This window comes from Rana temporaria, chromosome 2 (genome assembly GCF_905171775.1).
Source record: "Rana temporaria chromosome 2, aRanTem1.1, whole genome shotgun sequence".
Classification (NCBI taxonomy): Eukaryota; Metazoa; Chordata; class Amphibia; order Anura; family Ranidae; genus Rana; species Rana temporaria.
In genome coordinates this window covers 139468991-139495697 of record NC_053490.1, presented here as the reverse complement: position 1 = coordinate 139495697, position 26707 = coordinate 139468991, and the positions used below count along the sequence as shown (strand labels likewise).

Here is a 26707-nt window from a genome sequence, read left to right as displayed (position 1 = left end):
AACCACCGCGCAGAAGCAGGAACTTCCTGTGGTTTCCATGGTGACAGTGGACGCTTCCTGGATCGCTCATGGCTTTCTTCGGGCTGACTAATCTCGGGTATCAGGATCCTCTGCTGGCCGCCCGAATTCAGGAGGACTCGGGTGAGATAAGTGGGTGGACTCGGGTGAGATAAGTGGGTGGACTCGGGTGAGATAAGTGGGTGGACTCGCATGAGATAAGTGGGTGGACTGGTCACTCGGGTGAGATAAGTGGGTGGACTCGGGTGAGATAAGTGGGTGGACTCGGGTGAGATAAGTGGGTGGACTGGTCACTCGGGTGAGATAAGTGGGTGGACTCGGGTGAGATAAGTGGGTGGGGGCACACACTACAAAGCCTGCTTATCACTGCTAGAGATCGCTCATGCCTGCAGGCACACTGATCACTAGGGCTGCCTCTACCCGTGTATTGTGTGCAGCCAGGGCAGTGCAAAGCATCTCACTTCCAGGCCATATTCTTAGTCAGATCCCCTGCACTGTGGGGGGGATTTACTAAAACTGGAGCACACAGAATTTGATGCATCTGTTCCTAGCAACCAATCAGCTTTTATCTTCAGCTTCTTTAATTACACTTTGACAATAAAACCTAAAAGCTGATAGGATTACCAGTGGCGTCACTAGGGTTGGTGTCACCCGGTGCGGTAAAACATGGTGTCACCCCCCCTCTGTCTAGGCTGCCCAGCACCAAGCAGGCAGCGCACGGGCACGGGGCGCACCCCAAACCAGCCCCTGTAAATGATAGTATAGGGCAGTATAGTGGCAGATTAGGGTAGTATAGAGTGGTATAGTGGCAGGTTGGTGTAGTGGGGTGGTATAGGACAGGTTAAGGTGGTATAGGGCATGTTGGGGTGATATAGGGTAGTTTGGGTGGTATATGGCAAGTTAGGGTTGCATAGGGCAGGTTGGGGTGGTATAGGGCAAGTTAGGGTGGTACAGGGCAGGTTGGGGTGGTATAGTGCAAGTTAGGGTGGCATAGGGCAAGTTGGGATGGCATGGGAAAGGTTGGGGTGGTACAGGGCAAGTTAGGGTGGCATTGGGCAGGTTGGGGTGGTATAGGGCAAGTTATGGTGGCATAGGGCAGATTGGGGTGGTACAGGGCAAGTTAGGGTGGCACAGGGCAAGTTGGAGTGGCATGGGAAAGTTTGGAGTGGTACAGGGCAGGCTGGGTGGTACAGGGCAGACTGGGGTGGTACAGGGCAGGCTGGGGTGGTACAAAGCTGTTTGGGGGGGGGGTACAGGGCAGGCTGGGGTGGTATAGGGCTGTTTGGGGTGGTACAGGGCAGGCTGGGTGATACAGGGCAGGCTGGGGTGGTACAGGGCAGGCTGGGGTGGCAAAGAGCAGGCTGGGGTGGTACAGGGCAGGCTGGGATTGCACAGGGCAGGCTGGGCATGTCCGTTAAAAAAAAAAAAAACGGGATGGTGTCACCCCTCTAGCGGGTGTCACCCAGTGCGGACCGCACCCCCCGCACCCCCCTAGCAACGCCTCTGAGGATTTCTATGCACACCTACACCAGATTCGGTGTGCACCAGTTTTGTAAATCTCCCCCATGTGTCGATATGTGTTCTTCATGTTAACCTGCGTTGCGGTATTTAGGCGGGCTGTCTCTCACACCAAAAAGCATGCATGTGCTTTTTAGACAGAGAATCGCATCGCTGCCGTGCATTGCAGTGTGCTGCATATCATTAGCAAGGTGTGTTGCGGTGCAATTAAAAATTAATGGCACTGCAGCAAACCAACCCACAAAATATGTGTTAACACATGCGTTACCCCAGTGTTACAGTGTGAGCTGAGCCTAAAACCTCGTACACACGTTTAGATTTTCGGAAGACCAAATGTCAGTTTTTTGTCTCATGTGGAAAGTGAAGAGGTTACTCACCATACCAAAATTTCGTACGACAGAATACAATTTCAGAAGTGACGTAATGTGTTAAATATTTTTTGTATGTATTCTTTCGTTTCTGAGCATGCATAGTCTTGCTCTTACGATTCTTAAATGATAATCGGACGTTGAGTTCACATCCAACAAAAATGTTATAGTCTGCGCATCCAGCTTTTCTCGGACGAAAAACAGGAATCGGCTGTCGAACGCACCGTACTAACGATCCGAAAATTGACAGATCGTTCTCCTAACAAAATCTTACTTCCGATTTCTGTATCGTGTCTACGGGCCTTTAGGCTCCTTTCACACTGAGGCAATTTTCAGGCATTTTAGAGCTATAATTAGCGCTTGTAAACTGCCTCCAATGCCGCCCGAATGTGAAAGTCCGAGTGCTTTCACACTGGGGCAGTGCGCTTGCAGGATTTTAGAAAAAGCCCTGCAAGCAGCATCTTTGTCAGCGAGCTGCCCATTGAAATGAATGGGCAGCACTTCCGGAGCGCCGCAACAAGGGCTGTTTTTTTATCCCTTCGGCTACTAGAGGAGGTAAAAAGAGCCCCACTAGATGGCGCCGCTAAAATAAATGCTTTAGCGCTACCGCAGCTGCTGTGTGAAAGTAGCCTTGGGCTCAATCCACACAAGATGCAGCGCAAATTCGCCCATTTTATTGTGGGCTAAAGTCGGGCCAAACACCGTTCGAATCTCAGCAGGGACCAGCCAAGATTCGAACCATATATGAGCAGGCTGAATGTACCAAAGTTGATTGATTATTGGCCGCTAGAAATATTCACTGTGTATTCTCCCGGCTGCGACAACTCCTTGTGCCCCCTCCACACCGAAAAACACAATGGGGGTTATTTACTAAAGGCAAATCCACTTTGCACTACAAGTGCAAACTACGAGCCAGATCCACGAAAGAATTACGCCGGCGTCTCTCTTGATCTACAAAACAAGATACGACGGCATCTCGGATGGATCCGACAGGCGTACGTCTTTGTACGCCGTCGGATCTTAGGTGCAATTTTTCGGCGGCCGCCAGGTGGCGTTTCCGTCGAATTCTGCGTCGAGTATGCAAATTAGCTAGTTACGGCGATCCACGAACGTACGTCCGGCCAGCGCATTTTTTTACGTCGTTTGCGTTCGGCTTTTTCCGGCGTATAGTTAAACCTGCTATTATGAGGCGTACTCAATGTTAAGTATGGCCGTCGTTCCCGCCTCGCATTTTGAATTTTTTACGTCGTTTGCGTAAGTCGTTTGCGAATAGGGATTTGCGTAGAATGACGTCACTCGTTGTAAGCATTGGCTTGTTCCGGTTTCATTTCGAGCATGCGCACTGGGATACCCCCACGGACGGCGCATGCGCCGTTAAAAAAAAACGTTGTTTACGTCGGGTCACAACATATTTACATAAAACACGCCCCCATCACAGAGATTTGAATGCCGCACCATTACGCCGCCAAAGATACACTACGCCGCCGTAACTTACGGCGCAAATTCTTTGAGGATTCTGAAAAAAAAAGATAAGTAACGGCGGCGTAGTGTATCTTAATGCGCCGAGGTACGTGAATCTACCCCCACAAGTGCAAAGTGCACTTGGAAGTGAAGTCGCTGTAAATCTGAGGGGTAGATCTGAATTGAGGGAAAGCTCTGCTGATTTTGTCATCCAATCATGTGCAAGCTAAAATGCTGTTTTTTTATTTTCCTTGCATGTCCCCCTCAGATCTACAGCGACTGCATTTCCAAGTGCACTTTCAGTACAATTTCAAGTGCACTTTGCACTTGTAGTACAAAGTGGATTTGCCTTTAGTAAATAACCCCCAATGACTCCACTGGAGAGATTTCCCCATCAACACAGTCAGTGAAAAAATTGCACAATCTATTGCCTGGTACACACAATGAGATGATCGGACAAATGATCGTCCATTGTTTTTTGCATGCTAACCTCATATCAAAAATGAAGAGGTTACTAAAGTTATGAAAATTCTCATACTATAGAATAAAAACTCAGAAGTGATGTAATGTATTTGTGAACGGAAACGAAAATCATATGATCTGGTATCATACAAGATTTTTTTTCGTGCTTGTCCTATCAGATAATATTGGATCAACTATCATTATTGGCTCTCAAAAGCTGTGATCAGATTATCATACGATCACTTCAATAGTGGTATTTTATGATCGTGTGTGTGGCCCATTAGACTGGCTTAAGGCCCCTTTCACATGGACAGCAGTTTTGCCGCAGTTAAAAACATGTACATTTTCTGTGAAATTCAAGGCTCCGGGCACTGCGATTAGCTGCATACATTGCGATTACGTGCGGTTACAAGCGGTCGCGTTTAGCTGCAGTAGTCATTTCCATAGCAACCCTTTTTATTTTTTTGATTATGATGTGCTTCCTGTTGTTCTTTTTTTTTTTCTCACGCCGCTATCCGCAGTTGACACAAAAGACTGCGATTACCTGCGGTTATGTGCATATAGCTGCACTAAATCGCACCTAGACGCATTCAATTCTATTTTTTCTATTCGCATCAAACCGCATGCAACGAAATCGCAGCTAAACGTTGTGTGTGAATGGGGCCATAGGAAAGCATTGTGTGCTTTTAGCTGCGGTAGAAAACTTGAAAATCCGCAGCTAAAAGCACCATTGTATCCGTCCGTGTGAAAGGGGCCTTACTGTGTATGCCTGAACATTTTACTGTATCTCATATTGACACTTAATCCATTGGTCCAATTTTCTATTTTCCCTTTTTAGGAATAAGTGGAAAGAATACAACAAAACTTCCTGCCCTTGCTCCCCACTGTTCATATGTGAGTTATGGGAAATATCAGGAGATGGTTAGACGTCACCAAGATCTGAGGAGTAAGTATTTTACTATGTTATAAAGAACAACAAACAGCAGATCTTATTAAAATAATGAGTTTATTGGACCTAATGCCCTGTACACATGACGTTTTTCCCGACGTGATTCCTCTCAAGCCTGCCTTGCATACACACGTTCAGTCAAAAACACGCTCGACCAAAGCGCGGTGATGTCCAACACGTACGACGGCACCATAAAGGGGATGTTCCATTCAAATGGCGCCACCCTTTGGACTGCTTTTGCTGATCCCCGTCTTAGTAAAAGTTTGGTGAGAGACGATTCGCGCTTTTCAGCCTTGTGCTTTTCAGTCCGTTACAGCGTGATGAATGTGCTATCTCCATTACGAATGCTAGTTTTACCAGAACGAGCACTCCCGTCTCATACTTGATTCTGTGCAGAAGCAAGTAATGAGACGGGAGCGCTCGTTCTGGTAAAACTAGCGTTCGTAATGAAGATAGCACATTCATCACGCTGTAACAGACTGAAAAGCGCGCCATCCAAATGGAACTTCCCCTTTATAGTGCCGTCGTACGTGTTGTACGTCACCGCGCTTTGCTAGAGCATTTTTTTTTCACGATCGTGTGTAGGCAAGGCCGGTTTAACAATCGGGTTGAAAAAAATTTTGTTTTTTCTAGACTATTAACCACTTACCCCCCGGACCATATTGCTGCCCAAAGACCAGAGTACTTTTTGCGATTCGGGACTGCGTCGCTTTAACAGACAATTGCGCGGTCGTGCGACGTGGCTCCCAAACAAAATTGGCGTCCTTTTTTTCCCACAAATAGAGCTTTCTTTTGGTGGTATTTGATCACCTCTGCGTTTTTTATTTTTTGCGCTATAAACAAAAATAGAACGACAATTTTGAAAAAAATTAATATTTTTTACTTTTTGCTGTAATAAATATCCCCCAAAAATATATAAAAAAACATTTTTTTTCCTCAGTTTAGGCCGATACGTATTCTTCTACATATTTTTCGTAAAAAAAAATTGCAATAAGCGTTTATTGATTGGTTTGCGCAAAAGTTATAGCGTTTACAAAATAGGGGGTATTTTTATGGCATTTTTATTAATATTTTTTTTTACTAGTAATGGCGGCGATCAGCGATTTTTTTTTTCGGTATTGCGACATTATGGCGGACACTTCGGACATTTTTGACACATTTTTGGGACCATTGGCATTTTTATAGCGATCAGTGCTATAAAAATGCATTAGATTACTATAAAAATGCCACTGGCAGTGAAGGGGTTAACACTAGGGGGTGGGGAAGGGGTTAAGTATGCCTGGGTGTGTTCTTACTGTGGGGGGGGGTGGCCTCACTAGGGGAAACACTGATCTTCTGTTCATACAGTGTATGAACAGAAAATCAGCATTTCCCCTGCTGACAGGAACGAGAGCTGCGCGTGCGCCCCTAGTGGCGGCTTTTAGGCAGGACGTCATATTACGTGCTCTCGCCTAGGAGAGCCACCTTGTGGACGTATTTTGACGGTGCGGCGACGGCAAGTGGTTAAAAATTTAATTTTTTACATCCCGAAAACCGGTCGTGTGTACGAGGCATTAGAGTTGAACTGGGAACAATGGAAGCATGCTCCAGATGGGCATAAGCTCTGATACATAGTGGCACACTAATAGGAACTCTCCTTGAGATAAGACAGCATGGGTCCCAATCTACTTGTCTCTCATGGCAATCTACTTGTCCTGATTAAAAAAATAAAATAAATGTTTCCCAGGAATGAAAATATGAAGGGTTGATGCTTTTTTTTTTTTTTTTTTTTAAGGATCTGAGCAAGTCTTCTGTATTCTTGTTAGTTCCATAGGGAGTCATAGAGCCCGTAGGAGCTGACCAGGGCCGCCATCAGGGGGGTACACCTGTAAGGGGCCCGGAGGTCCCCAGAGCCCCAGATTGCAACCCGCCTTCTTTTATAATTTTTTTTAAATATTTATATATATATATATATATATATATATATATATATATATATATATATATATATATATATTTGTTTTTATTAAAGGGCCCAGAGGTCCCAAGGGCCCCGGAGGCCCCCCCTTTTTTTTTATAAAACAAAAATGTTAAATATTTTTTATATATTTTTTTTATTTCTTTTTTCTTTTTATTAAAGGCCCCCGGATGGCTACCGTCCCCCTTTTTTTTTATAATTTATATATATATATATATATATATATATATATATATATATATATATATATATACATATATTTTTTGTAAGGGGCCCAGAGGTCCCCAGGACACCCTCCCCCAATTCGTGACACCCCCCGCCTCTCAATTCGCGGAAGCACCCCCCACCGCCTGTTCTCTGCCCCAGGGGGCCCATGCTTGAAGCTGTGTGAGGGGCCCCATAATTCCTGATGGCGGCCCTGGAGCTGACAGATGGGGAGCAGCGTTCGTATGATCCCATAAATGGATCGTCTGTCAAGTAAGCTCGGAAGGGATTGAGATCCTGAGACAATTATCCAGTGAGGTCCAGAAAAGTGTGCGAAGGTCCATAGGGTTCAGATGACCCGCCAACTGAACCCACAATTTGGATGAGTGGTGATGGAGCCAATCTAGGAGCCTTGTGAATACTGCAGCTTTATGGTATAGGGCTATATCTGGGACTCCTGCCCCACCCTGATATTTTGGGAGGGTTAATAGTAAAATATTTTTCAGAAAGGTGAATAAGTGCAGCGCTAAAATGGATAGTCTCAGAACAAACTGGGACTAAACTTGCATGTGAATAATATGTGAACAGTTTGAGTGAACTTTATACATGTGCACAAAAACGTTAAGTTATAATAATTAGAGTTCAAAGTAATGTGTCCTTAAGAATATTCCAACATGCGAAAATTATCCAAAAAAGTGGTAAGCTAGACATTAATGTGAATAAAAATAAAACATTGTGCCAAAAAGTTGATAGAAGATCCACCACCAGAAACTCCAAAGGCTTACCAGAGAGATTGAACTCAAATATGTGTACACCTAGTGAGTCAATCAAGCTTGTGGTATAATGAACCCAGGAAAGGCTACCTCAGCAGACGCGACCTCCAGATAAGTAGTAGATTCAAGACGGTGGACCTCAAATAATTTGTTTGTAGGCAATAAGCCCAATTAATTTATAGAAAAAAAAGAAGGAAGGAAGGCACATAGCATAATTCCGTTAGGAAACCAGCAAATATTTAATATAAAAACAGAGAAATTACACATATTTCTGTAGATAAAACATTGCTTATAATAAAAGGCAGTGACAGTGGTGTCAGCAGAGCTTCCCATTGCCTTTCCCACCTCCCAAGCCATCAAACTCTCATGCGAAAAAAAAGTTGACACTCCAGGGAATGGCCATCACCTGGTTGCCCCCACAGTTCTCTAGGTTCCTTCTGATCATCACATCACTACTATATTCTATAATGGGTAGAGGTCAGCAGGAGAGATACAGTGAGAGCCTTGCTTCATTTTACCTTCCACAGAGTTTCATCGTTCACCACATAGGTGTGCGCACAGGGTGTGCCAGGTGTGCCTGGGCGCACCCTAATGACCCTGTGCTGGGCAGATTCCCCCTGCTACTTGGCTGCAGAGAAAGGAACTGGGGAATCTCTGTACTCAGTCCCTTTCTCTGTCACAAAAGTGAGACATCAGGGGTCTGCTTAGACCCCTGATATTTCACATAGATCCCCATGGGGCTCCTTATAAAAAAAAAGTAATAATAATAATAATAATATTGTAAAAAAACGGAATATATTGTAAACAATAAAAAAATTGTAAAAAAGTAATAATAAAAAAATTAACTGACACCAGTCTCTGCCCTTTTGATATCGTCCACTGCTCTACTGACACTGTCTTTTTCCCTATTGCTTTGAGGTGCACACCCTAATGCGATAGGCTGCGCCCACCTATGGTTCACCATGAATAACACGTATTGGTCAACAGAAGTGTCATTGTAGTGAGTGATATCAAGGCAGGTGGAATAATTATCTTTGCAGACACTAGGTGGAGTTATCTGTAAAATCAATTACTGTTTTTGCACTCAGCTCCTAAACAAACCCAGAGAATCCCACTGACTACAGCCCAGCAGTATGGATGGTGGCTGCCACAGGACCCCAAGGCAAAACCAGAAAGTGACCATCCTTGGATTCAAAGTACACGACATCCCATGATCAATAGCCCAATGACCAGGTAAGTCACTGTGACGGTAGTAGAAATCATTCCCGTCAAGCAGTCCCTTCTTCCCATAAATGAAAATCACAGAATAATCCACACATGAGCCCAAGCTTAATGCTGGAACAAGACACACTTTAATGGCAGCATTCTCCTAGTTATATATACAGTTTACAAGCTAATCATCAATCAAAGAACAATGAAATCTCCACCCCCTTTTCACACACTGGGGCTTCCATACAGATTATAGGTAGACACTTTGACGCCGACCCTGAAGACACATTTCTTTAGATAATGACATCAGTAAAGTTAATTACTAGTTGTAACAGAATACGTTATCTAGACAGCTTGGCCCCGCATATAGAAGAGGTAATTACCACAATGAAGCAATCAGAATAATTAACATGAGCCACTTATCTAATCATTTAGCCTGACGATACAATACACATCTCTTAAGGGTAAACACAGGTCTTCTTCACACAACACACAGACCTTAAACTAGCAGGGAGAGAATTAGACTGAAGCATATAGGCAATTGCATAGAAGTCCTTCACAGTCACTACTTATTTTATCCGAGGAGAGGGAGTGTACATAGTTAGATAGTCAGTCCAACTCACAAAGCTAACTCACAAGGATAAGAATCTTTTGCTTAAAAAAAAGTGACAGTTAGGCCAGCCATACACGGTCTGAATCTCGGCCAAATTTTAGCAGGAACCGGCTAAGATTAGAACTGTTAATGGGCAGGCTGATTGTACCAAGTTGATGGATTGATCAACTTTGGATCAACCAGCCTGCCAGATTCTCTTGCAGTTATTGCTAGCAGCTGCTATAGCCGCTAGCGATAATCACTGTCTTCTCCCCCTACCGGGAGCAGGCAAGGTCTCAGCATTGTCTGTGTTGATAGGGGAATCGTCCCAATTTCTGTCTTGCAACCAGTGTATGGCCTGCTTTATTTTCAGCCCAATGAGATATGAATATTAAAGCCAGTGCATATGTAGCTCAGGGTACATTCTTGGCACAGTGCCCTAGTACCAGTTTCATGAACTCCTGCTCCTTACATCATCCCACGTCAGCCAGTCAAAAAACATCATCCCACATCAGCCAGTCAAAAAACATCATCCCACGTCAGCCAGTCAAAACACCTTGTCAGAATGTTTATACGGAAATAATAAAACAGTACTGTATTTATGAAATTATGCAAATCTTTGTTTTGGGAGATTGACCTTTTTCATAAATATCATAAATATCATAAAAGTTTTTCAAGATAAATAGTTACATACAGTTTTACTGAAGCAACATATACATTCCATGTTTCAAGAAATATAACTGACACAAAGCATACATTTCATAACGAACAAGAATGTTTCAAATTAAAATGTGCAACTTAATAACATATAATTTGAAGGCAAATAAAAAGGGAGAAGGAGGTGGTAAGGGAAGGAATGGGAATATAAATATAAAATATAAAAATATAAAAGCTTTTTAAAGACAGACAAAACTGTGTATGTCTCCTAATATTTGGATTATAATTATTTCATACTGCAGTTAAAAATACTACAACTCCTATTTGCTCTGCCATATATATCTAAATGGTTTTAGTAATGTATATGCAAAAACAATTCAATTACCAAAAAGGTACACATGAAAAGATTAATACTTTACCAGGACTTTAGGAATTTGTCATTTTGAGAAGCTTCAGTTATGAGTCCCACAGGACTTCTTTCAACCTTCCTACATCTTTCCACCTTTCAAGATTTCCTCCTTCAGCCCGAGAGAGAAAGAGAGAGAGAGAGAGAGAGAGAGAGAGAGAAAGATCTTATTCCTTCAGCCTCTAGATAGTTAGAGAGAGAGAGACAGATCTTCTTCCTTCACCCCGAGAGAGAGAGAGAGAGAGAGTGAAAGATCTTATTCCTTCAGCCTCTAGATAGTTAGAGAGAGAGAGACAGATCTTCTTCCTTCACCCCCAGAGAGATAGAGAGAGAGAGAGAGAGAGAGAGAGAGAGAAAGATCTTATTCCTTCAACCTCTAGATAGTTAGAGAGAGAGAGAGAGAGACAGATCTTCTTCCTTCACCCCCAGAGAGATAGAGAGAGAAAGAGAGAGAGAGAGAGATCTTATTCCTTCAACCTCTAGATAGTTAGAGAGAGAGAGAGAGAGAGAGAGAGAGAGAGAGAGAGAGAGAGAGATCTTCTTCCTTCAGCCCCAGAGAGATAGAGAGAGAGACAGATCTTCTTCCTTCAGCCCCAGAGAGATAGAGAGAGAGAGACAGATCTTCTTCCTTCAGCCTCTAGAGCAGGGGTGGCAAACTCAAATTCATCAGGGGCCGCATCAGCAGTATGGTTACCCTCAAAGGGCCGGGTGCGCTACGTTTACAGTGCAGGGGTCAGGATTGCGCTAAGTACACAGTGCATGGGTCAGGATTGCGCTACGTACACAGTGCATGGGTCAGGATTGCGCTACGTACACAGTGCATGGGTCAGGATTGCACCTAAAAATTTCTCACATCTGTACTCTTTCCTACCTTCCTACCTGGACCAGCTCTGGTACCTCCCTGTGTAGGTGTCTCCCTCCCTTTGTATTGGGCTATGGTACCTTTTTTTTATTGGGCTATAGTAGTGGTACCATCCCTCTGTGGGTGGATCTCCTGTATTATCAGTACTTTGCTTCTTTTTGTTTTTGACCAAAACTGTAAAATAGCAGCACACAGGTTTTTAGGAAGAGCCACAGGAGGCAGCCCGCTGGATGGGGGAAAAAAACTTCCCCAAAAACTGCCAGCAATCTCTGCCACTTCATACAGGAGGCAATTTACTACAGGCAAATACTGCATTTGCCGTAAATATTGGAAAAAATACAATATTGCATTAACATAAAAATTTTCACATAAATATATTTTTGTTCATCATTTTGTGGTCTAGCCACTTGCTTTTCAACAAATGTACACAATAAGAACTGAAACATTTAGTGTAGGTAGTGTAGGTCTGTTTTGTTTTACAGGCTGCAGGTTTGATTACTCCACCTGCCATCTAAAACTTCTGGGCGATTCTGGAACTTAGGTGTGAAGTAAGGCAAAGGCAGAGGCTGGGAAAGTGTATAAATAGTTTGAGGCCTGAAACAGAATGGTCTTTTACCTGAAGAGGAGAACTCTAGGCAATCCTGTCATGTGCTCGTGGTTCTGAAAGATCACTGGCGGTGGAGGCGGAGCCTGAGATGCAGCGTTGGAGGCAGGACGGAGGCGGGGACGGAGTGGCACGTCACATATTCACCTTACTCTGTGCCGCTCCGTCTCTGTCCTGCCTCCAACGCTGCGTCTCAGGCTCCGCCTCCACCGCCGGTGATCTTTCATTATGGTTTGGGCTGCCGCTCTGGTGCCCGCCTCCTACTCCGCCCTGTCTCCGTCTCCACTCTGTCTGCGGCCACAATGCCGCTCTAGTGCCCGCCTCCTCCTCCACCCTGTCTCCGCCTCCACCACCGCCCCGTCTCCACCTCCACCCCGCCTCCCCAGCCAGCGATGCTGGCTTTTTTGCTCGCTGAAATCCTGGCAAAATGAGGTGGCAGCTGTGCGGGCCACATTACAAGGTCCGGCTGGCCGGATTCGGCCCACGGGCCTTGTGTTTGCCACCCCTGCTCTAGAGAGAGAGAGAGAGAGACAGATCTTCTTCCTTCAGCCCCAGAGAGATAGATAGAGAGACCTAGCGAACTCCAGAGATCCTTTCTCTGTGATCTGTAGCTACTTTTATCCCACTCCAAAAAGTGGGTGTGTGTGTCATTACTATGTAATTGATGATGTAATGTGACGATGTGCTTTATATATTACCATGACAACCAAGTATGCGGCTATCCTGAATAATTACCACATTTTCAGCCTCTAGAGGCAGTGTTGTATAAGAAATGACTTAAATGGTATTTTTGTTTATGTCTAATACAATTTATGACACCCTTTGACCTAGGCCCCACAGAAAACCATTAATTGACTAAGGTTGACAATCATGTGTAAATTTCCCTAGCCATCCTGGCGTCTAGCTTAGATATATGTATATGAGAAGATATACCCCACATAATTAGTTGAGACCTGTGAATGCCATTAAAATTAAGTGATTATTATAACGATAAGCCAACAGTTATTCATGAATAGTTTCATTAATAGGATACTATATTCGCAACCTTATAATAATAATAATATATATGTATTAAATATTTTTATGAATAACTAATACATTGTTAAGATATTATGAAAGAAACATTATTATTTAAAATATATAATACAATAGAAATAAGCCCTTTACTAGGGTTGTCCCGACACCACTTTTTTGAGACCGAGTACAAGTACCGATACTTTTTTTCAAGTACTCGCCGATACCGAATACCGATACTTTTTCTTTAAGGAGGTCATGTGACAGTGGCGGTATTTTTTTTTTACGCAATTTTTTTTTTTACTATTTTTTTTTTTACAGTGATTTTATTTTTATTTTTTTTAGGGGGGGGGGGGTAGTGTCAGTGTTTTTTTTTTATTATTATTATTTACATTTTAATTTTTTAATTATTTATTCCATTCAGCCCTGTTGGGGGGGCTTTGGTGAGATATCAGGGGTCTTAACAGACCTCGGATATCTCCCCTTTGAGACAGAGAAAGGGACTAAGGACAGTCCCTTTCTCAGCTGCACTGAAAATTAATGGAGTGGCGCATCCATTTGGGGTGTAATTGGTAGTGCCCCTTGTGGATTGCCTGGGCTGGGCTCGGCAGCTTCCCAATCTCTTGGACTTCTGATGTCTCATGGCGGCTTCTTTTTTTTTTAATTAATGCGGCTATTTAGGATATGATTTCCTACCCACATGGTTAGTAAATATCTGTAGAATGACTGTATTATGAACAAAATGTATGTATTAAATCTCTAATTGTATTTACTTTTTTTGTTCTTGAAATTCTTGTACCATAGATACCATTGTGTATACAGTACAGACCAAAAGTTTGGACACACCTTCTCATTCAAAGAGTTTTCTTTATTTTCATGACTATGAAAATTGTAGATTTACACTGAAGGCATCAAAACTATGAATTAACACATGTGGAATTATACATAACAAAAAAGTGTGAAACAACTGAAAATATATTTCATATTCTAGGTTCTTCAAAGTAGCCACCTTTTGCTTTGATTACTGCTTGGCACACTCTTGGCATTCTCTTGATGAGCTTCAAGAGGTAGTCACCTGGCGCAGCACCCCATCACTCTCCTTCTTGGTCAAATAGCCCTTACACAGCCTGGAGGTGTGTTTGGGGTCATTGTCCTGTTGAAAAATAAATGATGGTCCAACTAAACGCAAACCGGATGGAATAGCATGCCGCTGCAAGATGCTGTGGTAGCCATGCTGGTTTAGTATGCCTTCAATTTTGAATAAATCCCCAACAGTGTCACCAGCAAAGCACCCCCACACCATCACACCTCCTCCTTCATGCTTCACGGTGGGAACCAGGCATGTAGAGTCCATCCGTTCACCTTTTCTGCGTCGCACAAAGACACGGGGGTTGGAACCAAAGATCTCAAGTTTGGACTCATCAGACCAAAGCACAGATTTCCACTGGTCTAATGTCTATTCCTTGTGTTCTTTAGCCCAAACAAGTCTCTTCTGCTTGTTGCCTTTCTTTAGCAGTGGTTTCCTAGCAGATATTCTACCATGAAGGCCTGATTCACACAGTCTCCTCTTAACAGTTCTAGAGATGTGTCTGCTGCAAAAGGTGGCAGAACCTAGAATATGAAATATATTTTCAGTTGTTTCACACTTTTTTGTTATGTATAATTCCACATGTGTTAATTCATAGTTTTGATGCCTTCAGTGTGAATCTACAATTTTCATAGTCATGAAAAAAAAAGAAAACTCTTTGAATGAGAAGGTGTGTCCAAACTTTTGGTCTGTACTGTATATATTACCACTTACCCCTGAAGAATTACATAATCTATTCGAAACGCGTTGGATTTCACTTTGGTTTGGTATCACCACCAACCGTGAACGGTTTTTATTTTTCATTTTCATGTCATGTATTCATTGTAACGGCATCCATTTGTTCATATTTTAACTCTACATTTACTTCTCTTTGTTATAATACATTTTGTACTTTTATACTACTATTTTTTTTCTTTGTAGTCTATGCCCTTGTAAAGTCCTATTAGGGGGTTTTCTTTTTGTTATTTAATTAAAATCATGGGACTACTTAAGGCCTCTTTCACATGAGCGGCTGTTCTGCCGCTGTTAAAAGCATGTTTTGTTATTTTGAAATTCAGGATTATGTAATGCACTAGTGTATAGTGCAGTAGTTAGAAGTATGTAACTTACAACATCGTTTATAGAGTGCAGAGGTAAAGCATAGAGGGCTAAATAATAAAAATAATACTAATAATACCAGTATTCTAAGGCTTGCATTATATCTGTGATTATCTTTTTTGTTTTTCTTTGTGCTATCTAGGATGTATGGCAGTGTATTAGCCTGTCTATACCTGGATCAAAATTCAACCGGCTCAGCAGGGAGCTGTGGAATTTCAATCCATATAAAGGCAGGCTGATTGCACCCAAGTTGATCCATCAATGGACTTGGGACCAACCTGTCAGATTTTTTTTACATATGACTACTGCCAGTGGCTTTAGCAGCTAGCAGTAATTATTGTATTCTGTCCAGGTAGAAAGGCTCCCCGCACCCCCACTGACAGAATACAATAGGGAGGAATTGAGGTATTTTTCTTTCCTTCCATCACAGAAAATCGAGTAATCTCTGGCCTTCCATACACATGTTGAGCAGTGTTTAGGCTTACCATAGATCGCTGGCTTGTCTGTACCACCTGGCTCAACAAAAATAGACTTTTCAGAGAATCTGAGTGGAAAATTGTCACCTGAACACTGACTGTACTGCTGTAGCCTCGTGCCTCCCCACCTGCCATTGTGGCTATTGATGGGAGACCTCTAAAGCCTGCCCATGTGACCCATGAAACCACTCTGTTGACCATGACTGTAGGGGCTCTTCACCAAGGGATAATCCAATTCCAAGTAAATTCTTCACCTCATTACCCAGTTGCCATTGATTATCCTTGGTTATAGAGGCACAATCCTTCATGTGATTGGTGTAGAGTCGATGTTCTGTCATGGTTGCCACAATGCACCAATACATGTTTTCAGAAAGTGATTAAGGTCATGTGCATGTCTTCAGTCTCTTTATTACCAGAGGAGTACCATGAATTCTGTAATGTCAGGAGCCATAGACCAGACGGAGAAAGAAAGTGCAGTTAAAATCACACTTTTATTGAAATTACAAAAAAAACACAGTTCAGGTACGTAGTCAAAAAACAGAAGCCAGGGTTTGGATGCCAGAGTGGGTAATCAGACGAGTCGGGGTCAGAATACCAAAAGTCAGCATAGTCAGGAGCAAAAATCAGGAACAGGAATCAAAAGGGAAGTCAGCCAGGCCAAGACATACACAGGAGCACAGGAAGGCCACATTTAGAGATCATAAACCACGCAAGGGCCAAGGAGGAAATGAGCTAAGCTGCTTAAATAGAAAAAAGGTGCTGGCTGTAGGCTAGACTAATGAGGCAGGTAAATGGTAAGCAGGCAAGTCACTGTGGTATCAACGAGTGCCTGGTAATTAACCAACAGCTTAGCAGCTTCTGAGCACTGAAAGAAAAGAGATGGTTGTTAAGTAGCAGAAGCCCAGACCCGACATTTCCATAGTCTTGTATATATAAAGTTTGGGTGCCAAATGTGAACCTCATTTTCGCTAGAAAACAGTAGGTGGCTGGGAGAGATAGAGGTCAAATGGTTATACTCAGTACCGGGACAAGGTCATCTAGAGCTCAGAGCGAAAATACCAAATGGTGACCCTCCACACCCCCAAAACATTATGTATCAGCAAAAATCTCCTCCCTCACTCCCCTTAAATTTTAGCACTGTTCTTCACAATTATCCCCTAAGCATAAATTCCCTTTTGCAAGCCAAAATTCTCCCCAAACAAAATTTTACCCTCTTCCAGTACAAATCCCTCCTCCCAGCTCAAATCCTCTCCCTCCCCAAATCCTACCTCCTAGCACAAATTCTCTACTCCTAAAATTTTCCATCTGAGCATGAATCCTCTACGTCTCCTCCCAACCAAAACCCCCCCAAATTCCCTCTCCTAGCACTATTCCCCCCCCCCCTCAAAGCACCCATTCTTGCACAAATCCCCGTCGTGCCCAGGGCAGCCACCCCTCCTACCCACCCCTTGTCACGGCCCAGGTTATACTTGAGACCTAACAAAATGCGAAAAGATCAAAACCCATTGGACTGTGAATCTTATCTGTATTTGTCATCCAGCTATGTTAGGACCTCTCTGTCATCTGGTACTGATGGAAGCTAGAAGTTCATAACTGACGTTTAGATTGCGCAGTTTTCTCTGCTTCAAAGTGGATAACATTGTTAATTATGGAACTATTAGTCCTTAGTATGGGCAGATCACAAAAACAAGCCAGATTCACGGACAGATCAGCTGCGTGTTATTCTCCTGAATATTATGCACATAACTAGAGATGAGCTTCGTATTCGAGTCAAACTCATGTAGACTCAAACATCGTATGTTCGATCGTTCGTCGAATTACGAATGTTTTGGGCCGTTCGCGCCAAATTCGAGTTACGTTTCACAGCCCATAATTCACTGCGGCATCGCAGTGCATTGCTGGCTGATGATTGGCCAAGCATGCACTATGACCCGCATGCTTGGCCAATCACAGCTTGCAATAAACGGAGATCCATAATTGGCCAAAGCCAGGGTGGCTTTGGCCAATTATGGCTCAGGGGGTTTAGTACACGCCCACACTATAAAAGGCCGCCTGCAGGTCGGCCTTGTGTAGTGTGTTGCGGTGGTTAAAAGACAGAGAGAGAGAGAGAGAGAGAGAGAGAGTGTCATTTTTAGTAGGTAGATAGAGCAGGCAGGCAGACTAGTCAGTTAAAGTTACAGTGTGTAGAGGATATCTATGCATCCCAGGTGTTGTATATATATATTTATACACTGTATAGTTTAGCTAGATCAGCTCTTCCTAATTTACTGGCAGGCAGGTGATTGTGTTAGCTGCAGTATTCTCACGTGGTGTATTGCCTGTGTCCTCTGCAGTGTGCACCATAAAGCTACGTGGTGTGTGTTCTGCCTTTGTCCTCTGTAGTTTGCCCCCAAAGCTACTTAGTGTGTACTGCCCGTGTCCTCTGCAGTTTGCACCTAAAGCTACGTGGTGTGTACTGCCTGTGTCCTCTGCAGTTTGCACCTAAAGCTACATAGTGTGTGTACTGCCTTTGTCCTCTGCAGTTTGCACCTAAAACTACGTAGCGTGTGTACTGCCTTTGTCCTCTGCAGTTTGCACCTAAAGCTACTTGGTGTGTACTGCCCGTGTCCTCTGCAGTGTGCACCTAAATCTACGTAGTGTGTACTGCCCGTGTCCTCTGCAGTGTGCACCTAAAGCTACGTGGTGTGTGTACTGTCTGTGTCTGTGCTATTTTTCTCAATGATTTTCATCCATATTGCAGGGACCAGACTTTACATTAAAGTCGCAAGCAGTTTTAAATTACTTTTTTCTTATAGTAATCTCATTTTGTGCAGGGACAGTTCTAAACACGTGCCACTTCACAGGCATACTATAGACACCCAGCAGGTACAATATTTAAAGTAATTTTTCATATTTTTTATTTAAGCATCATTAAAATCACTGCTCCAGAAAAAAACAACTGTTTCAAAACTGTTTTTCCATTGATACATGTTCCCTGGGGCAAGACCCGGGGTTCTCAAAGACGTTTTACGACAATAACTTGCATAGTAGGCTTTAAAATGAGCACTTTTGAATTCGAACGTTCGAGTCCCATAGACGTCAATGGGGTTCTAAATGTTCGCGCGAACGGTCGGTTCGTTCGAAGGTTCTGGTGCGAACCGAACGGGGGGGGGGGGTGTTCGGCTCATCCTTACACATAACTAAAAGCAAGAAAAAGGTTTTAGAAAGTTAGCTGGCCACCTAAATTCTTACGTGGTGTGCTGAGCACCTGGTTCATGCAGTTTGTCCAGCTGGATTTGAGGTTACATCAAATGTAAAACATAGAACCCTTAGGAATCAGACACATGGGTTCAAACTAGGGTGACCACATTTCCAAACTTCCATTCAGGGACACCCCCCCTTCATAAAAAAACCTATGCAGTTTTAGTGCTTTTTGCATTTTTCAAATTTGCACTACTGTACATTTAACTAAGGAACACGTTCGCTTATCTAATGCTTCTTCATAACATTCTCAGATTGATTGCCATCTTGTATGTTCTACTTTTATTTCACAATGTATTGCATGATTTCTATCCCACTTCTCTTCACTTCCCCTCTTTTTCCCTACCCCCCCTCTTTTTTCTTTTTTTTTCTCTTTCTTTTCTTTCCCCCCTTTGCTGTACAACTTACTATATATAGCAAAGTTATTAATCTGATTATTCAATGTTATCTATGGTATTTATTGCATCCATTATCGTTTGTTACACAATATGAATTTGTTATATTCATTTTTGTTCTTATTCAAAAATTTCAATAAAATATTTGGAATCAGGAACACGTTCTGTAGTGCAAATCGGCAAAATGCAAAAAGCACTAAAACTGCATAGGTATGAATCCAGGCTTAGTCTGCCTGCAAAGTGGTGCATCTGTAGCAGGCAAAGAACATGCGGCAGCTAAAATCCATAACAGACCCTTATCCCAGCAAGGAGTCAGCTGTCAACAGGGGAAGCCCACAGCTGATGACTTATCGGTTGTTAAGGATGCCGTGGCCGGCCCTGCTCCTTAACAACCAGATTTTACTGCGACCTGATTGGGTAATGCACTGTGCAGGGTGGCTGTGTCAGTTTCATTCCTGGACCCTATATTGTCCCGGAATGAAGGTGCCCGGGACAGACCTGCAAAATGTGGGACTGTCCCGGGCAATCCGGGACAAGTGGTCACCCTAGTTCAAACCCAATCGAAAGAGTCTTCATTGCAAAGAAAGACTCCATGATTACGGAAGGTGCAATATATATATATAACCCCCTCTTACACGCGCACACATGCTCTCTATATATATGTATATGGAGTCAAGTTAAATGACTATGAATATAGACAGTCATATTCATATTCTACCACTTGTCTTGTAGAAAAAACTTTTTTTTTTTTTTTTAAGGACAGCCAATATAAAAATACATTCTTTAAAAAACACAACCATTTTGACAAAAAATAATAATCTAATTTTGCTGCCTCTGCACACCACGCATTCATTAATGGCTGTCCACATGGTTTCAGCGCCACCACTGATCTGATGCTCAGACTAGCACTAAATAATTAATTCCCAGTGAACTGAGCTCATGAATTATAGAACATCTCAGTTGGTTATTGCCTTGTGTGAAAATGTTTACAATCAGATGAAGATCATTTAAATGCAATGTTTTCACTGAAGATCCTTGTATTTGCAACCACTGCAATAGACAAAAAAGGTAACTTTTAATGGGAAAATTGCTGCTGACGGTGTAAGGAATGTTGTCAACAAACAAATGAATAAGCATTTTTAAGACCACATTCAGCAAATCGGTTTACATAGCTTAAAATGTATCAGGATTCAGTGATGTCAGTAAGGCCCTTGCTGTAAAATGCTGCAGAAAAAAAAATATAATAAAATTTAGCAGCTACAAATACTTTTAAAATAAGAACACTTGCACCTTTCCAGGGTGCCCGCAATGTCCTCACCCAAAGCTGTGGGACTTTATGTGAAGTATGCGGCCGAGTTGGCCATGTGAATGTGGAGTGGCTGGCAAATAAAAAACATCTAATAACATTGTATCATCTTGTATACATAATGGCATAACATAAACACATTATATCAATTGTAAATAAGTTTATTATATAAACATCATAAAATAGAAAAACAGCACATAGCATGGATAGCAGTAAGTTAAAAAATGACACAATGATGATAATGAAAGCACCAGACACAAACAACCATGTACACATACATATAACAAAACCATAACATATGGGTCTAGGCCAGTGTTTCTCAACCTTTTTCTAGTCGGGCGCCCTTAAAAAGTATTTTCAGTCTTGAGGCACCCCAGTCCAAGGCTTGGTTCACGTTACGGTGTGTCGCAGAACACGCGCAAAATCGTGCTCTTTCCTGACACAGACAAATGCTCTGCTCTTTAGGGGTACCATTAATTCTTAATGGTACCCCCACACATTGGAAAATGTGGGGGTGCTTTTGCTGCAGTGCAATTTAAAAAAAAATGTGGGAACTTGTTTCCCTGCATTTTGTGGGTACGGAAATGAATGGACTGCCCTACATGCAGCTACACAGATGTGAACCAAGGGCTTGTTCACATGTCATAGGGGTGGTAAAACCACATGGTTGAGCTGTTTTTACCACCCCCAACTTCTCCACCCTCAGCTGCAGAGGCAGCAGCTGAGGGTGTTCACATGCTGTGGCTGCAACTGGAGGTATACAGAGGGTGAATAGGACTGCACTGCAACTACCCCGCACATGTGTGCATTGCACAGTTGTGGTGTAGTGATGCTGCATTTACGGGCTTAAAACAGGTGGTAAAGAGGCAACATAATGCCTCTTTACCGCCTGTCAATTGCCTCTGGAAAGCGATCTGTGCATGGATTGCTTTTCAGAGGACATCAAACAAGCCCTACAAAAACCATTCTGATGGTACATGAATTGTGGGGGGGGTCAGGATTAAACGTAACATACACACATACATACAGACACATGCTTATACACACACACACACACACACATTTACATGTGCATACAGAAACATGTATAAAGCCATTTTAAAATGAATCTAGCTTGTAGCTCAGTACCTTTCCAGATTCCTCATTCAGCCGGGTACTGCACTCTAGGGGGAAGCAGAGAGCACAGCACACTCCTCTGCTACTTTCACTTTTGAAGCCAACATAGCTTCTCACAGTTTGGCAGGAGATCGTCTGACAGCCTTCTCTCCACTGACCCCGCGGCACACCTGAGAACCTCTGACGGCACACCAGTGTGCCGCGGCACACTGGTTGACAAAGGCTGGTCTAGGCCAATGCAGCATATTGTAAAAATAGGTTAGTAACGGTCTTGACTTAATGATCATAAGGCATCTATATAGCTCGAAGCGTTTCATCGTCAGGAGCAGATGCAGTATCATGTACGTTTAGGGGCTAGCCAAAGGTACAGGCAGGGAAGAAGAGTAGAACTCATAGTAATTATAATAAATATACATCATGGACTAAGCTACTAGCTATCAGGGATGGAGGCACTTGACGTTTTTTGTCTTGGCCTCGTTTAAAGTCCCAAATTTCTTTTCTTTGTCTCACCCAAAGCTTACCTGTCCCTCGGCTCCGGGTGCAGGCATCTTCAGTAAGGAAATCAAAAAAGTAAAGCTTTGCTGCTTCTCAGCCTGGTTCCCTATTGCGCATGCTGTCTTCTGGGACTTTTGTGTCTTCCAGAAGACAGCGGGGGGGACGGGACATGGCATAGTTCGCCACAGATTCTGTGGTGCTCTTTCGCCAGAAGTGGGAGAAAATATCTGTATTAGACAGGCATCTGCTCTCCCCTCCCCCTGAAAGGTGCGAATTGTGACACCGGAAGGGAGGTGGAACCGGATCAGCGGAACTTCCATTTCTGGGTGCAACTCCACTTTAACATGGCTCTGGGAGTGAAAAATCAAGCACTTGGGCATTGGTCAGAATATTCATTTATTCTGGCAGTTGAAATTAATGCACCTAGCGCTTAGACACTTTTGACTTTTTCTTCTGCCAAAACGCTCCTCTGCTGAACGTGAAATCAAACTTTTTTTCTGCCTCTAAATACCTGTAAAATGGAAAATTGTATACTCGCCTTTTTCGTAATTTTAAAAATAGCAGCGCTTTACCACCGACGCACCTCCCGCCCCAGTGTGAACAGGGCCATATCTGTTCCCCCTCTGTACCCCCTGCATACCTGTCCCCCCTACACACACACACACACACACATCTGTACCCCAACCGAATGCCCCCCCCCACATATCTGTTTTCCCTCTGTACCCCCCTGCACGTCTGTTCCCCCTCCCCCACACACATATCAGTTCCCCCTCTGTACACAGTGCAATGCACTATAAACAGCAGAGTACATTTTTTATTTCTTGTGACTGGGTGGAGGCTGCAGCACTGAGCTTCCACTATACCAACCTGAGCCAGCGAAGGTGATTGCTTTACTCCAGGAGAGTGGCACTGCTGCCTGCCTGTCCTCCCACAACAGATCCCTGAGTGACCAAGAGGAGGGGGGAGCCGATATCGCAGCAAGCCCGCCATAGTTACATGCAGGACTTTCATCTCATCCACCCCAGCCAATTCAACTGATCATACAGCACTTCCGGCCGGCTGCTCCTCTTCCCAGCTCTCTCCCCTCATCTTCTCACTGCCGCTGCTAGGGCAGCACTGACTGCAGGCTGGGGACAGAGTGGTCTGGGATGTTTTCACAGCTGCAATCGCCCCCTAACCTGGCGTCTGGCACCATAAGTCATGTATATAAAAAATGCCGGGACCTTTTCTCGGCAGAACACCGGCCCTGCTCACAGTGGGATAAGCAGCGGAATGGGCTGGCTGAAAAGTGCCGCCTGGGACTGAGGTACCATCGGATCCCATGGTAGGGCCGGCCCTGCTCCTCGGCCAAAAAGGTATTACTGCTTTAATTGAAGCTGATGACCTCCCCTGAGCCTGGAGAGGAAAGTCGCAATTAGTGGTGTGGGTTGAAATATGTATCCTAGATGAAAGTTCCACGGGTGGAGAAGGCAGTCTACTCCCTCGGCTGGTGGGTATGCTGCTCTCGATAGAAACCTCTGGCACTTGGCACTTGTAGGTGTCGCTGCCAGATCGATATCCGGAATTCCACAAGTTTTGGCCAGGAGACTGATGGCTTGGTGGCTCAGAGACCATTTGTTGTTTGACAGGAACTCCCTGCTCAAACAGTCTGCCAGGGCCCGCATGGGAATAAATTCTGCTGTTTCTTGTTCTAGGTTTGGCTCCACTGAGGCTGATTACATACATATGCCCAGCTTTATCAACGTTTTGGAAAGACTTGTTTTCTTTTTTTAAGAATACCTTACAATTCCCCATTTCTCACACACACCGGAGGTCGGGTTGCTGGGAGTGCTTAATGACTTTATAACTACAATCCATGTTCGAACTATGATACGCACCATCCGACTGGAGTCGGACCACTTGGCCTTCAGGAGAAAGGTTAAAACCCATCTCTTCTGAGGTCAAGGGGTTCCTTACCCATGAAATGGATACAGCGCCCAGAGGCGATTACAGGTTTCTCACTCACTCACTCACGCACAGTTTTATTTTATGCTAGGAAACTGATTCTGTTACAATGGAAGTGTGCATCTGCTCCGGATATCCAAACGTTGTATCGTATGGTGAATAATGTTGTACCCATCTTTAAATGTATCTATAAGGGCAGGGCCTGTCCCAAAAAGTTTACCAGGATTTGGCAGCCCTGGCTTGATATTGCAGATTCCTTCTGGAAAGACACCCCGCTCTCTCAGCCATAATGAGCTATAGTCATCAGTGGTTTGGGTTGGCCTATGAGTTGATGGGTGGATGAGTGGTTGGTTGTGGAGTGTGCTGGACCTGGGGGAGGGAGGGGGTGAGTGTGTGTCAGGGCGAGAATGCTTGGGTGAATGCTTGTGAGTGTGTGTGTGTGTGTGTGGTCAGTCTGAATGTAACTATAACTGTAAGATAATTCAACTGTTTATACGCAATGCCAAAATGTGTGGGGCCCAGAGTGGTCCACGGTGATTACCCGTCTCACTAGTTGTTATGGATTTCCTCCGTTGAGGAACCGGGGTAAATATTCTCAGAATGTCGTATAAGTCTGTTAAGATACTATTGAATCTGCACTAATCTATGCAAGAGATGTAACTGTTTATGTGCCTTTTTGATAATTGTATCTGCAGAAAACAAATAAACAAAGTTTTAAAAAAGCAGGTTCTGTGCTGCCGGAACGTACACAGCTCTCAGATTTGTTAGGAACAATTGGGCACATTCCAGAAAAGGGCGAATTTCCTCCAGTAATGTATTGCTTCTGGTACCTCCCTGTCTCTGAATGTACGCCACCACCACTTTGTTGTCCATCTGAATTAAGACGTTCTTCCCCTTCAAGTATGATTCAAAGGCTAGGAGGGCTTGAAAAGCTGCTCTGAGCTTGAGAATATTCAACACTACCGCTTGCGCTTGGAACTGGCACTGTCCCTGAGTTGCTTGATCTTGGTAGTGGGCCCCCCACCCCTCCTGGCTGGCATCTGATGTGATTGCCTCTGGCTCTGGAGGGACTATAGGTCTGTGCTTCCTGAGGTTGTGGGTATGCATCCACCACCATATTGTCTTTTTTTTACGTTCCTGTGAATGGAAATTGTCTCAAGCATTGGTACTCCATTCCACTGACTGAGAACTTAGGTTTGTAGCATTCCCATGTGCCATTGCGCCCATTAAATCATTAGTAAAGTGGCAGACATGGAGCCCAGGATGCTCAGACAAGCCCTGGCTGGAAGGAACTTTGCTGTCAATAACTTCTTTATCTTCTGGATTAAGGGAATTGACCTTTCCTGTGGGAGCTGTACCTTGTTCGACTGGGTATTTCGTTCTGCCCCCATGAAGATCATGTTTTGTGTTGGCTAAAGGTTTCTCTTTTCCCACTTGATTAACCAACTGAAGCTCTGGAGTGTCGTGAGTAATATACACCGATGATGAATCAACACTTCTCGGCTGTCTGCTAAAAGCAGAATGTCGCCCAGATAATGATGCAATCTCAGACCCTTTTCCCTGAGAAATGCGATTACGGGAAGAAGAATATTGGTAAAGGTTCTGGGGGAAGAAGAGATGCCGAATGGTAGGCACTGAAGCTAAAAAAAATTAAAATGCTGGTGGTTGACTGAGGAACTAAGGTATCTTTGAAAGGCAGGGTGTATAGATAGACACGTGTAGGTAGGCCACGCACGGCTAAAGCCACAAGGCTCTCCTTGCCATAACAGATGCCGACATTGCTCTTGCAGAAGATCTGATGATAGCCACTGCGACAAAATCACATGCCAGCTACAGTTCCTTAAGGGAGCTAATTGTGTGGCATAAAATTAGCTTTAGTTTATTTTTTACTGAAATTTTTCGCTTCCTAAACCGTGGTGTTAAAATGAAGTGACATAAAAAAAATTTAACTACCAAAATGTAAACTACCACTATTTAAAAAAAAAAAAACTATATTAAAAAAAAAATACTATATGAAGCACATTTGGGTACAGCAATGTGTGTAGATCTATGGGAATAACCTATAAAAAATATGTGATTTTGTAGGGTACTGCATTGAAGGTATAATTTCTTTAATGAGTCTCTTATGATTTTTCTCTTATGATTAATGTATACTGAAAAAAAGTAGTGCAGTAGTCTGCAGAAAATCCACATTTCCAATACTTTTGTTAGTTATGTTTAACTTTTGGTACTAACCACTCAGCATCATTCATGTTTTTCAGGTTTGTGGATCAAATGGCGGCGACTAACAAAGAATTCCGTTTATTTTAACACCTACCATGAAGCATAGAGGACACCAGTTATTAACATTTCTTTTGATATATAACAATATAACTATAGTGCCATTTGTTACAATCAGCCTTATGTCATCAATGTTTGCTAGTTATACTTGCACAATATTAATTCTTTGTTTTGGCCACTGAGTACATTAAAAGCCTGGTTAACTTTGTACACAAA

At 43.4% G+C, this 26707-nt stretch overlaps 1 protein-coding gene across 1 annotated transcript; it reads left to right on the top strand.

Annotated features, from left to right (window-relative positions):
* TEX49 (testis expressed 49) lies at positions 1-26707 on the top strand. Its single transcript, XM_040341195.1, has 4 exons — positions 1-141; positions 4666-4773; positions 8799-8943; positions 26473-26707. The coding sequence occupies exons 1-4, from the start codon at positions 69-71 to the stop codon at positions 26519-26521; spliced, it is 375 nt and encodes a 124-aa protein (XP_040197129.1). The 5' UTR covers positions 1-68; the 3' UTR covers positions 26522-26707.